This window comes from Macaca mulatta, chromosome 1, assembly GCF_049350105.2.
Source record: "Macaca mulatta isolate MMU2019108-1 chromosome 1, T2T-MMU8v2.0, whole genome shotgun sequence".
Classification (NCBI taxonomy): domain Eukaryota; kingdom Metazoa; phylum Chordata; class Mammalia; order Primates; family Cercopithecidae; genus Macaca; species Macaca mulatta.
In genome coordinates this window covers 146,816,558-146,832,108 of record NC_133406.1, presented here as the reverse complement: position 1 = coordinate 146,832,108, position 15,551 = coordinate 146,816,558, and the positions used below count along the sequence as shown (strand labels likewise).

At 40.2% G+C, this 15,551-nt stretch overlaps 1 protein-coding gene across 5 annotated transcripts in view; it reads left to right on the top strand.

The window, feature by feature from the left end:
- The first annotated feature begins 4,986 nt into the window (after positions 1-4,986).
- FNBP1L (formin binding protein 1 like) overlaps positions 4,987-15,551 on the top strand; it is a 106,486-nt gene continuing 95,921 nt past the window's right edge. For all 5 annotated transcript variants that reach the window (XM_077952925.1, XM_002801657.4, XM_077952915.1 and 2 more), the window contains exon 1: positions 4,987-5,186. In XM_077952925.1, the coding sequence (XP_077809051.1) occupies positions 5,163-5,186 (24 nt within the window). In that variant the 5' untranslated portion in view covers positions 4,987-5,162. The remainder of the gene's footprint in view (positions 5,187-15,551) is intronic.

The window sequence follows — 15,551 nt, the reverse complement described above, 5'->3', positions numbered from 1 at the left end:
TGTACCTGTCTGGTTTTCATAAAAAGAAAACAGAGAATGTTCGTTCTTTGTTAACTGGTGTGCATATCTTGAAATTTTTTATCACATGCCAAAAAAATTTCCAAACAAAACTCAACAACAAGAAAAAAGATAGGAATACTTTAAGAAATTAATATAAATTTTGAATGGGTTTGGGAAAGTACAACCAACACCTAGAGAAAACTATAACTTTTGTTCTACCAGGTCTCCTGCCCTGAAGAAAATTTAATATAAACAAATACCTAAACATTTTTAAAGTTACACAGTTCTATCATAATGCAGTGGGAAAAATCCAACCAACGTAGAAAAGTAGACATAAGTTACCTCTTTAAACACATCTATTCCATTTGATTTATATTGAATTTTCTTTTGTTTTTCCACATTTCACTGGAGCAATTACATGAAATGCTTTAACTAGATTCAATAATGGCGAGTAGAATTCCAAAAAACATAAAATGGCCTCTCTGTCTCCCTCTCACTTTCTTTCCCTCTCTCTTTCTCTTTTTCTTCAGTGAGCCACCTTGAGCAATGCCCTTGAAGTTTTGGATTTCTTCCAATTCTTGGGTTGGAAAACTGGCAGTACAGAAAGTAGTGATGACTATTAACTAGCCAGTGCCATTCTTCATTTGGCTGGCATGGACTCAGCATGCTAGTGTGATCCCATTTTTGAAACATTAAAATGGTACTGCTCTTTGATTTTCTTCCTTAAGGTAGTTTTAGCTTGATTGTTCTGGCCTAGCTACTTGAAGGATAATTTTATTTCTGGACATTGTCTCTGTAGCTTTAATTTTAAGACAAAGTCTTAAGATTTGCAAATGACATGGGATTGATTTATGGTTGAAAGTTGATGTACTTGGACTAGTAAATTATTATATATCCAAGAATGCAGCAGTGAAAAACTTTGTTTCATATTTTGCCTTAACAAAGGATTCATGAAGGGAATATTCGAAACCAGAAAGGGCATTAGTTAAATGTTTATAACATAAAGAAATTATAAAAGGAACTTGCATTTGAATTACTACATAATATATGCAAAAGAAAACATAACACTTTAAGGGACTATTATAGACCAGAGTTCTATGATATGCCTGAAGCGAAAATGCATTCGATAAGTTATTTTTCATAATAAAAAGAGACATTGTAATAATTGTTTAAATTGCTAAAGCACCTTTGTAATTTAGGCCCTTTCAAGTTTACTTGTAGAGTAGCTTCATTGTATATGGAGAAAATAGAATAATATCATTTTCTTGATTTTTTCTTAGTATTATTACCTTATAAATTATGCAATATGAAATCAAAACTATGTGGTGATTGCCAAGATAGGTCAAGTAGCAAAAAAGTATAATTGGTTTGAAGATTTTTATATTTAATGATTCAAATTATGATATAGAGGTAGCATCTGGAATAAATTAATATTAGATTTCTACTATAATAAAGAGATATTTCTTTCAAGATTCTGAAAGTTATGTTTTAACATTTTAAATTTAATTTACTTTAATCTTTTAAAATAAGAGATGGGGTCTTGCTATGTTGGCTGGGTTGGTCTTAAACTATTGACCTCAAGCAATCCTCCCACCTCAGGCTTCCAAAGTGTTAGGATTATGGGCATGAGCCACTGTACCTGGCCAGTTTTAACATTTTTAGAGATAAAAATTCTGTGTTTGAACTGCTTACAAAATGCCTTGTCATGAGTCTATAAAGAATAAATTATCTGTAAAAGTAATTTAGTGCCAAAATGATTTTGATTATGTGAAAAATCATAGTCTTATAAACTGCCATACTGATAATATATATTTGTGTATGTGACTATGTGTATGTAAAATATCTCTGCATGTTTGTTGGCTGAATGCCTATATACTATTTTAGAGAAGATTTGTTCTAATAGGAAATACTTTGAAATCTGATTAATCTTTATTATTCTTGTAACAAAATATAACACTAAACATTTATTTCTTTATTGTGAAAGTTTTCACTTTTTATTTTTGCTTAAACATTGTTGAACCAGTGACTTTTAATGTCATGAAAGAATTTTATAAATTACAAATAATTCTTTAGAAGATATTATCTATTTAAGGTGGCAATATGAATTACATTAAAAATTTTATAGTAATGGAGGGTAACAGAAATTTTATTTAAATTTGAATATTAAACTTGATGCAGGGCTGGGTGCAGTGGCTCACTCCTGTAATCCTAGCACTTTGGGAGGCTGAGGTAGGAGGATCACTTGAGTCCAGGAATTTGATACCAGCCCAGGCAGCCTTGTGAGACCTCTGTCTCTCCCAAATAAATAAATAAATAAAACAAAATAAAATTAGCCAAGTGTGGTTGTGTGCCTGTGGTCCTAGCCACTCAGGAGGCTGAGGTGGGAGGATCACTTGAGTCTGGGAGGTCGAGGTTGTAGTAAGCTATGATGGTGCCCAGCCTGGATGACAGGAGACTTTGTCTCAAAACAAAAACAAATAAGAAAACCCTTGATAACCCCCAAATTGAGCTTTTTGAAGAGAAATGAATTGTTTTAAGTGTGGAATCCTGCTTCAGAACCTTGAAAGAAGAAAAAATCTTCATGTAGGAGGTGAGCTTTATGTTCTATTGGGAAATTACATAAACAGCACGGTTGGGAATTTTAATGTGAACAGTAGATTATTTTACTTTAAAAGAGAAATCCTGGCTGGGTGTGGTGGTTCATGGCCTGTAATCCCAAAATTTTGGGAGGCTGAGGGGGTTGGATCGCTTGAGCCCAGGGGTTCAAGACCAGTCTGGGCAACAATGGCAAAACCCCATCTCTACAAAAAAATCCAAAAAATTATCCAGGTGTGGTGGCGAGCACCTATAATCCTAGCTACTTGGGAGGCTAAGGCAGGAGAACTGCTTGAGCCGGAAAGGCGAAGGTTGCAGTGAGCCCAGATGGCCCTACTGCACTGCTGGGCAACAAAGCAAGACTGTGTCTCAGAAAAAAAAAAAAAAAAAAAAAAGAGATAAATTCTTTAACTTCGATTTAAATTATACTCTATAGGTCTTAGCTTTTATGACAATACTTAGATATAATAAATCTTGGTATTGCTGTGCTGCTAAATAATGAGATACTCATTTAATAAATCAATTTCCTGGCTGGGCACAGTGGCTAACGCCTATAATCCCAGCACTTTGGGAGGCTGAGGCAGGCAGATCACTTGAGGTCAGGAGTTCCAGACCAGCCCAACATGGTGAAACCCCGTCTCCACTAAAAACACAAAAATTAGCTGGGCGTGGTGTCGGGCGCCTGTAATCCTAGCTACTCGGGAGGTTGAGGCAGGAGAATTGCTTGAACATGGGGGGTGGAGGTTGCAGTGAGCCAAGATCGCGCCACTGCACTCCAACTTGGGCGACAGAGTGAAAAGCCGTCCAAAAAAAAAAAAAAAATCCATTTCCATTCCATTTTCCCTTACTAATTAGTGTTACTTGCAATTGCAAAATACATTCATGATTCCAGGGATTGAGAGGAAGTGATAGGAGAGGCGGTTAACAATGTTAGGTGATGTAAATAAACGAAGAAATTCTTTTGGAATAGAGGCAATGTGGAAAAATATTAGAAACTGTTGTTCAATGCTTCACAGGCTTTTCACTGCATGGTACAAACTTAAGCATTTAAAAATTGTCTATAACCCACTTGGAAGAGGGCATTCGTATGCTTAAAGTGGCCTCAGGGAAGGAGAGCAGAAAATTTAGGAAGATTAGCAACTGGGCTGTCTGGCTGTTGGCCTCAACTCCAAGAGGGAGCGCAGCTAGGCAAGGACACGGATTAAGCGGAAGAGGTTGGAACACCTGTGCAGGCCAGGTAGGGGAGGAGTTTCAGTGCTGACAAAGAACCCGTTGGGAGAGCTTCCTAAAACACCCAGCTGTCATGACGCACTGAGGAGTACTCTACTAGTTGACTGCTTTGAAGTGTGTGTGTGCGCTTGCTTGCTTTAGGAGACAAGCTATTAATACTAAAGCATATGTTAGGGAGTTGCTCAGCGTACTTGATATCTAGTAGCACCAGCCAAGCTAGCTAACAGCCTTCCCATGGAGATAGGCCAAGAAGTAGCTCCATAGAGAAAAAAGGAAGTAGTGGACCTGCCTCCAAGGTTCCGATACCGGGACGTGAAAGAGATCTGAAGTTCCTAATAGGCTGTTTACACTACCAGAGAAAAATCTGGCTCCCATCCAACCCCCACCCACGAGGTGCCCATTCCAGAGATGGGGCAAGCTGCCTTCTCATCTTCGGTAGGTGACAGCTCGGCTCACATTTGTCCACGTCTTCCATCTCGTGCCTTGGCAACATCCCCAAATGATTACTGGAAGAGCTGCCTCTTTTTATAATTTCCTGACAGAATTTATAAAATTAAACATTTAAAGACAGAATCGGGGACATGTTGCATTCACATTTGATGTTCAACCTGTGCACATTTTGGTGGTCCCCAATAATCGTCATGTCAAAGCATCAGGCTCGAAAGATCACCTTAAGCATCAAGATTTAAAAAAATAAAACACAACTCTCCTCAATCTAAACTCTAGGATTTGGATGACGCTTCCCTGTCAAGGTTTCTCCCGCGTGGAGGAGACAAGAGGCAGGAAAGGCAGGTAACTGAAATTGCCTCACCTAAAGGGGCTCAGCGCAGAGGAGGAATGAGATAATAGCGGCGGTGGGATCTTTTCCCTTCTCTCCCTTTCTATCTTGGAAACGGGGTGCGAGTGTCGGCGGAGCGGAGGCAGTCCAAGCTGCGGGGTACCGGCGGGAGGAGACTCGACGAGCGAAAGGGGCCAGCGAGGGTGACCAGGTGCCCGCTGGGGGACCCCGGCGGCGGTGGCCAGGGGCGCCCAGGTCCTCCCCGATCCCAGGATGCACTGCGCCCCGCCCCCTCCCCGCGCCGCGTTCCGCCTCCCCTCGGCCCCGGCCCCCTCCCGCCCAGCTCGGGGAGGCGGGGACGCGGCGGCGGCGGCGCCTTCACCAGTCGCGTCTTTCTCACTCACTGGGGAGCCCGGCGGTGGCGGCACCTTTCGAGGCAGACCCGCTGAGCTGCTAGCCCGCCGGCCAGGGAGTGAGAGGTCGGATCGACTGACGGCAGAGCCGACAGACGGACGGACAGCGGCAACGCCAGACGGCCAGAGTCGCCTCAAGTTCCGCCATGAGCTGGGGCACAGAGCTGTGGGTGAGTGGGGGAAAGGGGCGCCCCGCATGGACCCCGGCCCCTGAGAAGCGCGGGTTGGGCGGGCGCCGCGGACCTTCGGCGGTGAGAGCGCGCACCGCGGTCCTTGGTACGGCGCTGGCGGAGGGTGAGGGTCTCGCTCCTCTTTGTGTGCAGACTCCTCTTCCCTTCTCGGTCGGGGGTCTAGGGGGCCGCTAGTCCGTTCCCCCGCCTTTGCCACCGTGGTGCGGCTCGGGCGGCGCCCGGGACGGCCGGGGGAGCAGCCCGCGGGCTACTGCGTCCGCCGTGATCCCCTCTTGTCCCTTCCTCCTCCGCCTTCACTTTCCCGACGCCTGGCTTCGCGCCCGGCGGCTCGTCTCTCCCTTTGTATCTCTTCTCCTGGAGGCGGGGGAGGGGGCCCATTGTCCCCAATGGGCGCTGTTCGAGGGCGGGGAGGGGACCGGCCGCGATCCCTCGCCCGGGCCAGGTCCGCGGGGCTAGGGCGTCGCCCGGCTGGGGCGGCGCGGGGAGCGGGGAGCGGGGAGGCGCCGCCCAGAGCTCTCGCCCCAGGTATGGGGACCCAGGCGGCTTTGTTCGGAGCCCGGCCTCGGGCCAGCCAGGCCCAGCCCACACTCCCATTTCCCTCTCTCTGCTTCTGTGCTTCGGGCGGGCACAGCTTCGAGGGACTCCGGTTTGGCCAACCCCGGCTGCAGCCTTTGGGCTGATGGCTTGGTTTTGGGGGCTGAATTAAATCGAGTGATTTAATTCAGGAAGCTAATTTTGCCAAAAGGAGCGTACGGTTTCCCTGTTGCTTTACTTCCCCTTCCGTTCTTTATTCTCACTTGTTCTTTCTCCTTCGTTCTCTCCTTTCCTTTCCTCCCTGCCGTTCTTTGGCACAGGAGGCTCCAGACAATGCCCAATGTCTGGCCAAGGTACGGGCGGAGGGTAATAGGTCGGAGAATTTGCCCCTGGCGCCGGCGCGGAAGGGTGGAGGTGTAGAGGGCTGTGATTTCTCAGGTGCGGCCGGGGGAACTGGGTGCGTGGGGGCGCTGTTCCGAGAGCCGCCTGGCCTCAGCCACTCCCCTTTTTATTCCACCTGTGCCTGTTTTCCGTGCCTTTTGTTCGCGAGGATCTCGTGAAATCACTGCAGATAAAGGGGAGAAATAACTTTTGAGTATGTGTGTGCCCGGCCAGGGTGGGAGTGAAAGCCGATCGGTTAATTGAAAGGCAAAATGTTTTCTTATTTTTCTCGTCTACTCATAGATTGGGAATCTTAGAACTGTGACACTTTAGAGTCCATCTAGTGAACGCTTACTTAGCTAGCCAGGAATCTCTTGTGCAACATTCTGGACAAGTGCTTACCCAGTCTGTAAACACACCACCCAAGAGAAAATACCTTAGGAGCCCCTTCATTCTGTTTCTTAGATAGCATTAATTGTTCTTATATTGGGGAGGATTGTGTGGAAAAGAATTATGTAAAGTTTAATCCTTTTACATTGGTTAGTTTCTCAGGCATTATTGGCCTTTTTTTCCTTACACTTTGTGCATTCTGTAATTGATTATAGTGAATTATCAATGAAAGGAAATCGGTATAGTTTTATTTTCAATTTTTCAATGTTTTCATGCTTACCAGAGTGCATTCATCCATTTTTATAATTACAAAATGTTTTAATTTTTGCCTGTTTAAATGACTCGTGCTTCAAAGGAAATTAAAATGTAAGTAGAATACTTTTAAAAAGTAAACATAGGAAAACAGTGGAGGCATGTTATTTAGATTTAACTCTTAAGGTTTAAAAAAAAATTCACCTTGTATCACACTAAAGAATAACAGTTTTAAGGGAAAACATTATTTTAGTGAATAATAAAATGTTATTTTAAAGTTTTTTTTTAAACTTATGGTACTACATAAGGAAACTATTCCATTTCTCTGCTGTCTTCTGTAATTTGGTTATTTACTTTCAGCATTTAAATAGTTTCTCAGCAATCTGAAAAGATAAACTGTAGAAGAGATGGGAATTTTTGTTCTAACTAAAATTTGTTTTGTGTCCTTTGGAAATTCTGAAAAAAGATTTTTAATTTTTCTCTTAACATTTAGCACATCTCCATATTTTAAGATTTTTAGTTTGAGGATTTGAGGGAAACATTTATTAGAAACTAAGTAATGTAGAATCAACTAATACCAACTTGGTGTCTAAAACTTAGATAAGCAGAACTTGGTGTAGAGGACTATTGTTGGGACTAGAAAAAACCTTAGGAAAATTTGAGTATGCTTCCTATTTTTACTGTTCTCAGTTTTGAAAAAGGATTGTACTTCCAATGGATTGTAATGTAATACAAACACCTGTACTGTGCTCTTGCCATTGAGGAATTCGAGGTTGGGAAATTCTCTTGAAATTTTGGATTTAGAAACCAGTTATCCTATTATTTCATGTTTAGAATCACATTACTGTCCCAAAGAGTTAATTATTGAGAATATGTTGTTACAGAAAAATGATATGTAGCCATGCACTTAAACCTAAGTCTGCTTCTTGTAACAATCATTGGAGTTTTTTTTTTTTTTTTTTTTGCTGTTTTAATGCTTCTTAAGTCTTATGTTAAATTTGAGAAAAGAAAGGAATTCAGTAGAACGACTCTAATACTGACTTTGGGGGACTTTTTTTTAGTGATATGCTAAGTAGGTCGTGTCAGACTTTGGTTGTGTAGTTGTTAGGGGATATGAATTAACTTGTAATAAATTTGAACTGTGCTTACAAGGATTTCTAGTGTTCCAAATGAGTAAATAAGTTGGTGAATGTATACTACAGTCACAGTTTTGCATTGTATTCTGGGTAATACCAAAGAAAGAGATGATACTGTGTTCACTTCTTCAGGATGCACGGTAGCATCTTAGGCATTGCTTACTATGTTCATTTCTTTCTTACATAGCAAGAATGGATGGATCAGATAGAGAGCCAAATATGAATTAATAATTTCACAAAGCACAGATTTTGAAATTATTTGCTTTTTTTTTAAACAGGGAAATTAGAGATTGAAAAAGACCTATGTTTAGTAAATAAGTTTTACTTATTAAGAAATAGGTTTTTAGTTTTTTGAGGACCTGGTTAAAGTTCGACAGACAAAAATCTGTGTATGGGTTGTGAATGTGTGTATAGATATGAAAAAAAATATATGGCTGAGCACCTCACATACATATGATTTACTGAAAATTTTGCTACCCAAGGGAAATGCTGGATAAGTCTGGTAGTTAGAAGATGGATTCAAATACCTGATTTAATTTATAAGTGCATATAAATTTTTTTATGCCTTAATTTCCTGGTCGATATAATCTTTGGTCCTTAGTTTAAGAATGTATAATTTAAAAGCCATTGTTATTTTCATTATATTATTTATATTATTATTATTTTTGAGACAGAGTGTCTTCTGTTGCCTAACCTGGAGTGCAGTGGTACGATCTCGGGTCACTGCAACTTCAGCCTCTCAGGTTCAAGCCATTCTCCCACCTCAGCCCCTTGAGTAGCTGGGATTTCAGATGCACAGCACCATGCCCAACTAATTTTTGAATTTTTAGTAGAAACGGGGTTTCACCATGTTGGCCACGCTGGTCTCGAACTCCCAACCTTGTGATCTGCCCGCCTCAGCATCCCAAAGTGCTGGGTTTATAGGTATGAGCCACTGTGCCCAGCCTTCATCGTATTATTAACTAAATGCATTTGACAAAGCTTATATCTTTTTGGAAGACATTGAAAAATGTGGGTTGAGTGATAGATTAGGTGGATAATTTATGTATTACCCTCAATCTTAACCTTTTAATGCATCATTATCTTGACTTCATAGCACTTTATATAGGACTTAAATTTACATTGTAAGTGACTAGATTGTCCTTGAGTGTAGAAAGACTGGATTCATCTTTGTTTTCACTGACCAAAACAATGCTTGTAGGTGATCATGCATGTTTTTTCCAATTGCATTGATAGTTGATTGCATTACCCAGAGTATTAGTGACTAATTAGCAAGTGTATCTTTAGGGTTCTCAAAGCCTTTGTAGGTGATGATAGGTTAGGTGATCTAGATAACAGCTCAAGAAAGTCTAAAGCTGAAACCAAAATTATAAAGTTAAGTTTTATTACTTGGGTTAAACATTTTTATCAAGTAAAATGGTGAAAGGATGGGGAAGAAAAGACCTACAGGTAATTTCTGGTGAATTTACTTGATTGATAGCTTGGTAATGTGACTGCCTAAGTAATTGATGAAATCTTAGGCCACATTAATAGATTTATCTGTGAAAAGGAATTGGGTCTCATAGTCTACTGGTTAGACCATATCTGTAATATATATGTATATTTTTAGAGATAGGGTCTTGCTATACTCTCAGGCCAGTCTTGAACTCTGCGCTCCACAATTGTCCTGCCTAAAGCTCCCAAGAAGCTGGGACTGTCTATAATATTGACTTTAATTTTATTTCACATTTTTTAGAGGGTGCTTGTCTAGAGGAGATTGACAAAATTCATTATTAATGTAAACTGAATTGCTTCTCCAAAAGTAAATGAAAGGCCATGAAACTGCTGTAGGAATTCAGTTTTGTTTTAAAAATACAATAATTATTTTGTGTCTATTATATGGGAAGCACTGTTATGTTTGGTGAGATTTATGAAGGCTTATGATATTGGCCCTGCCCTGACAAAAGGTGGAGTTGCTTTGAGGTGATATTACTTTACTAACTCCAAAATACTCCCCTACATTGATACTACTGCCCAGAATGCCCTCTGTTGACCAATTCCTATCAACCCCATGCCTCCAGACTATCCATTCTGGATATTATCTTTCTTATGGGACTACCACCTTATATTATAGTTATTTCTTGTGCATTCAAATCTTAGGGAAATTGTCATGATATAAATACTTACATCTTACATTCCCTTTTGTTGGCAGAAATTGTTGTGTTCAACATTTGTATTACAGATGTTATTGCTGTTAGTTAAGGAGGATGAGTGAGAGGTATCAAGATATCTGTTTATGTCACCATTCCGTAATGACTATAATAAGTTGGAAGCTGGAGAGCTGCCTCTAACCAGTATCTCCTTTGCATTGCGGCTCATACTCCATTTACTTCCACTTGCTTTCCCTGCCTTTTTCTTAAAATATTTGCTCTTTCTCCTTCCCCCACCCTATAAACCTATAAAATAAGATTTTGGCTGGAAATTTAAAAAATACTTGCTCTACCAAGTTTTTCCCCTATCAGCTAGTTTGTAGAGAGAAAATATGGCAAGAGAATAGTAATGGCTTATAATTGTCAAATACCGTCTGTGCATATCAACAAGTGCTGTCTTATTTAATAATCTTCAATCTTTAAACATTTTCACTTCAATAGCAAAAAAAAAAAAAAAATCTGCCTTGGGGAATATATCTATAGAATATTAAAAACTGGTGGGAAAGGTTATATAAAGGTTTTGTTTTATAGAATGTAAAAGCTGTTCCATATTTCAATTCAGGCCATGTCTGTCTAATACATCTAAAACATGTAAACAGGACTGAGGCTTGTTCATTCAACACATGTTTATTTCATGCCTATTATGGCTTCAGCACTAAGCTAGGCTTTGTGGGGCATACTAAAAGAATCAGTTAGATATCAGCATGAGCCTCAAAGCAACCCTAAAACAAGTAGAAAGTAATAGATGGACTTCAGGGCTGTGAAAAATGACTTTTCATTCTAGACATCACAGGAAAATCTTTAGGAAGACTCTGTCACTTGACCTAGGTTTTGGAATAAGAAGGGTTATGCAGGTGGGGGTTCCTGAGAAGTTTCTAGAGGGCAGATACTGTGTCTTACTCATTGCTTATTCATTGTCTGATTCATTGCTCTATCCTACCTGGCTTAGAGCCTGACATTATTAGGCTCTTTAATAAATGTTTGCTGGACTGACCTGAGTCTAGTGTTACGTTTGACTTGAATTTGAGTGCAGAATGTCTGAAATTAGTGATAAAGGGTAGACTGGAACCAGGCAGGCAAAGAGGTTGGTCTGGCTGCTTGATTCATGAACCTTTTGTGTGCATGTATGTGTGTGACTGTGTGTGTGTGTGTGTGTGTGTGTGTGTGTGTGTGTGTAGTTATGCATTTGCATATAATCAACCCACTTTTCAGACCATTTAAAAATTCACAGAAGGAAGTCTTAGTTTGTTGGTAGAAAGGATTACTTCTTGCTTCTGAATACTTTGGTGGCAGGAGGGGAATACCTCTGGGTTTTAGAAGGTGAAAGTGTATTTATTTTATCACCCATGCAAGAATATTTGAAGGACGTTATTTCCTTTAATAATATGCTACTGATTTGAAATCAGTTTTATTTTTAAATATAATTACTACAACTTGTTTGTACTGTTTTTTCTTTCCCCTTTATCTGTGACTTTATACTGTAGGCCCTCCATATCAGTGATTTCCACATCTGTGGATTCAACCAACCATGGACTGGAAATACTAATTAAAACAATCATACAACAATAAAAATAATACAAATCTAAAAACAATACAGCATAACAACTATTTACACATGCCATTTACATTGTATTAGGTATTATAAGCAATCTAGAGATTACTTAAATCTAGAGATTATTTAAATCTAGAGATTACTTAAAATATATGGGAGGATGTGTGTAGATTATGTGGGTTATGTGCATATACCGTGCCATTTTATTTTTATTTATTTTTTGAGACAGAGATTTATTTATTTTTTGAGACGGAGTCTCACTCTCTCGCCTAGGCTCTAGTGCAGTGGCGTGATCTTGGCTCACTGCAAACTCCGCCTCATGGGTTCATGCCATTCTCCCTCCTCAGCCTCCCGAGTAGCTGGGACTACAGGTGCCCGCCACCACGCCTGGCTTATTTTGTTTTTGTAGTTTTAGTAGAGATGGGATTTCCCCGTGTTATCCAGGATGGTCTAGATCTTCTGACCTTGTGGTCTGCCCGCCTCGGCCTCCCAGAGTGCTGGGATTACAGGCGTGAGCCACCGCGCCTGGCCTATTTATTTTTTTTTAGAGATAGGGTCTTGCTGTGTCACCCAGGCTGGAGTGCAGTGGCACAATCATAGCTCACCGCAGCCTCAAACTCCTGGACTCAAGTGATCGTCTTGCATCAGCCTCTCAAGTAGCTAGGACTCCAGGCATGTGCCATCATACCCAGCTAATTTTTTTTTGTGGAGGCAAGATCTCACTGCATTGCTCCGCTGGTCGTGAACTCCTGGCCTCAAGTGGCTTTCCTCCCTCGGCCTCCCAAAGTGCTGGGATTACAGGCATGAGCCACTGTGTCTGGCCCTATGCCACATGCCATTTTATAAGGGACTTGAACATCCATGGCGAATACCAGTGCTGGTGGACAACTATATTTTTACTTCTATATCAGTTTAGGTATCAGTGCTTTTTCTGGAGGTGAGAGGGTGTTCACTGGGAAAATGCAGTTAGTTTTGATTCCCACACTTCTGCTTTAATTCCTAGTTTCATGAGCTGATTTATATGCTAAGAGTATTCTAATAACAAAATATTTTAGAATATTTGAAACATCACCTAATTGATGACAATGATAAATGCTCTAAAACTGCAAATTGTGCTTTAGAAATAATAAACATAATCTATTAGTGTTACAGATAATTTTAATATTGTCATCTGTGCCTTTCAGCATTTTCCTTTTTTCCCCAAAATAAGTTGTATTAACTTCTATGATTGGTTTTACAGAATTTTCGTTGACTAGTTCTTTGAAACCTCTTTTATACCATAGGAGGATGCTGTCGGGCATTGTGAGATGTTACCTACTTGGGCATGGGGATACTCCCCTCTAGTCTCAACTATTTGGGAGGTTGAGGCAGGAAGATTGCTTGAGCCCAGCAACTTGAGTCCAGCCTGGGCAATATAATGAGACACTGTCTCCAAGGAAAAAAAATGTCTGACTGCTTTTTGTAATGTGGGGGTCAGCATTTAGAATCTGTTTGGAGCCCAAGAAAAAAAATCTATAATAACAAGGATAAAAGTTTATGTAAAGTGTCCATGTTGAATCCAAATTAGTTATTCACGTTTGGCAATTAGGGGCATTTTTTTCCTCAAGTTCTTGATAGAGAACTAATTAGCAGACTTTACAAATATCTCATGAAAGATGGGAAATACTAGTATTTGTATACTTGTTATAGTTTGAAAAGAATCAATGTATAGAGTGAGATTTTACTATTTTTGGCACACCATAATTTTGTTGTTTTTAGGGAGTAAAGGATATCTGTTTTGTTTTTGCTGTGTCCTTGCTGCATACCCAATTTATAGATAAGGAGCCAGGTGCGGCTGCTCATGCTTGTAATTCCAGCGCTTTGGGAGGCCAAGGTGCGCGGATCTCTTGAGCCCAGAGAAACCAGCCTGGGCAACATGGTGAAACCCTTTCTCTACCAAAAAAAAAAAAAAAAAAAAAGCAGAAATAAGCTGGGCGTGGTGGTGCGCACCTGTAGTCCCAGCTACTCAGGAGGCTGAGGCGGGAGGATCACCTGAGCCCAGGAGTCGAGGCTGCAGGGAGCTGTCATCTGCCACTGCACTTTAGCTTGGGTGATAGAGCAAGACCCTGTCTCAAAAAAAAAAAAAAAAAGATTATAATGGTTGCTTTTGGGGGAGTATTTACTGGGGATGGCAAGCCATTGAATCCCACTATTGATTCAGCCAATTTTAGTGCTTAATACATGCCAATTCCTTTTCTTTCTTATCTTTTTTGAGACAGGGTCTCACTTCCATAGCCCAGGCTGGAGTGCAGTGGTGCCATCACAGCTTACTGCAGCCTCGACCTACCTGACTCAGGTGATCCTCCATCCTCAGCCTCCTGAGTAGCAGGACTACAGGTGCTTGCCACCACACCCGGCTAATATTTGTATTTTTTGTAGAGATAGCATTTAGCCATATTGCCCAGGCTGGGATCTCCTGGGCTTAAGTGATCCATCTGCCTCAGCCTCCCAAAGCGCTGGGGATTATAGGTGTGAGCCACTGCGTCTGACCTCCAACCACTATTCTGAATTGTATCACCATTGATTACTTTTGTAGGTTTTAAAATTTCATATACATGATACCATATGATAAGTACTCTTTTGCACCCTCTTCCATTTAACATCTGTTTTCTTCCATTTTGCATTTTCTTCCTTGAAATCTGTGAGAATCATCCTTCCGTGGTTAGTTGCAATGTTCTATTTTATGTACAGAATTTGTATTTTCTTCTGCCGTTTGCTTGGGGTGATTACTGGTCTGGGACTACCTTAAGCCAGTTTTAAGATGTGCAGTTCTCTTGTGTGGTTGTTGGATTTTGATTTTTTTCCCTGTGCCTCTTGCTGATTATCAAAACAGAGATTCTAATTTTTCAGGATTGGCAGACATCCTCAGGGCAAGAGTAGCTTATGTGCTCTTTTACCTTTCTGGATTCTCCTTCTTACTTCACATTTCTTGGCTTGTCTTCTTGAATGATTTAAAATTTTTGAAATATATTTCATCCAGATTTTTTGTTCAGTTAAATAGCGATAGTTGACAACTTAGCCCTCCATTACTGGAAACGGAAATTTCTTATTTAAGTTTTTAATTTTTGCTATTTTTATTTCTAAGAGCCGTGTTTTTTTGGTTTTGTTTTCTAAATGTAATTTTAAAATAGCATTTTCTACTTGTATCTTGGAGCAATATCTTCTCTTGGTTCTTTTTATAGATCAAAGACAGGTTTTTGAGGAGGAAAACTGGATATCCACATGCAGAAGAATGAGTGTTTTGTTTTTAGATAGAGATGGGGTCTACCACGTTGCCCAGGCTGGTCTTGAACTACTAGGCCCAAGTGATCCTCCTGCCTCAGCCTCCCAAAGTGTTGGGATTACAGGCATGAGCTACCGTGCCTAGCCCAGAAGAATGAAACTAGACCTTCATGTCACACCATATACAAAAATCAACTTAAAATGGATTAAAGACTTAAACATAGGACCTGAAACTGTAAAAATACTAGAAGAAAATATAGTTCTATGATATTGATCTTGGCAGAGATTTTTTAGTTACGGCTCCAAAAATATAGGCAACAAAAGCAAAATGGACAAGAGGGATTACATCAAACTAAAAAGCTTCTACACAACAAAGGAAGCAATCAACAGAGTGAAAAGACAGCCCAGGGAATGGAAGAATATTACAGTAATCCCCCTTCAGTTTTGCTTTTTGTGGTCAACTGTGGTGTGAAAATATTAAATGGAAATTTTCAGAAATAAACATTCACATAATGTTTGTTACCATTTATTATTCTAATTGTTCTCTTATTAGTTATTGTTGTTAATCTCTTACTGTGCTTAATTTATAAATTGAAGTTTATCATAAGTATAGAAGTATAAGAAAAACAGTATAGACCCGTATAGGCTT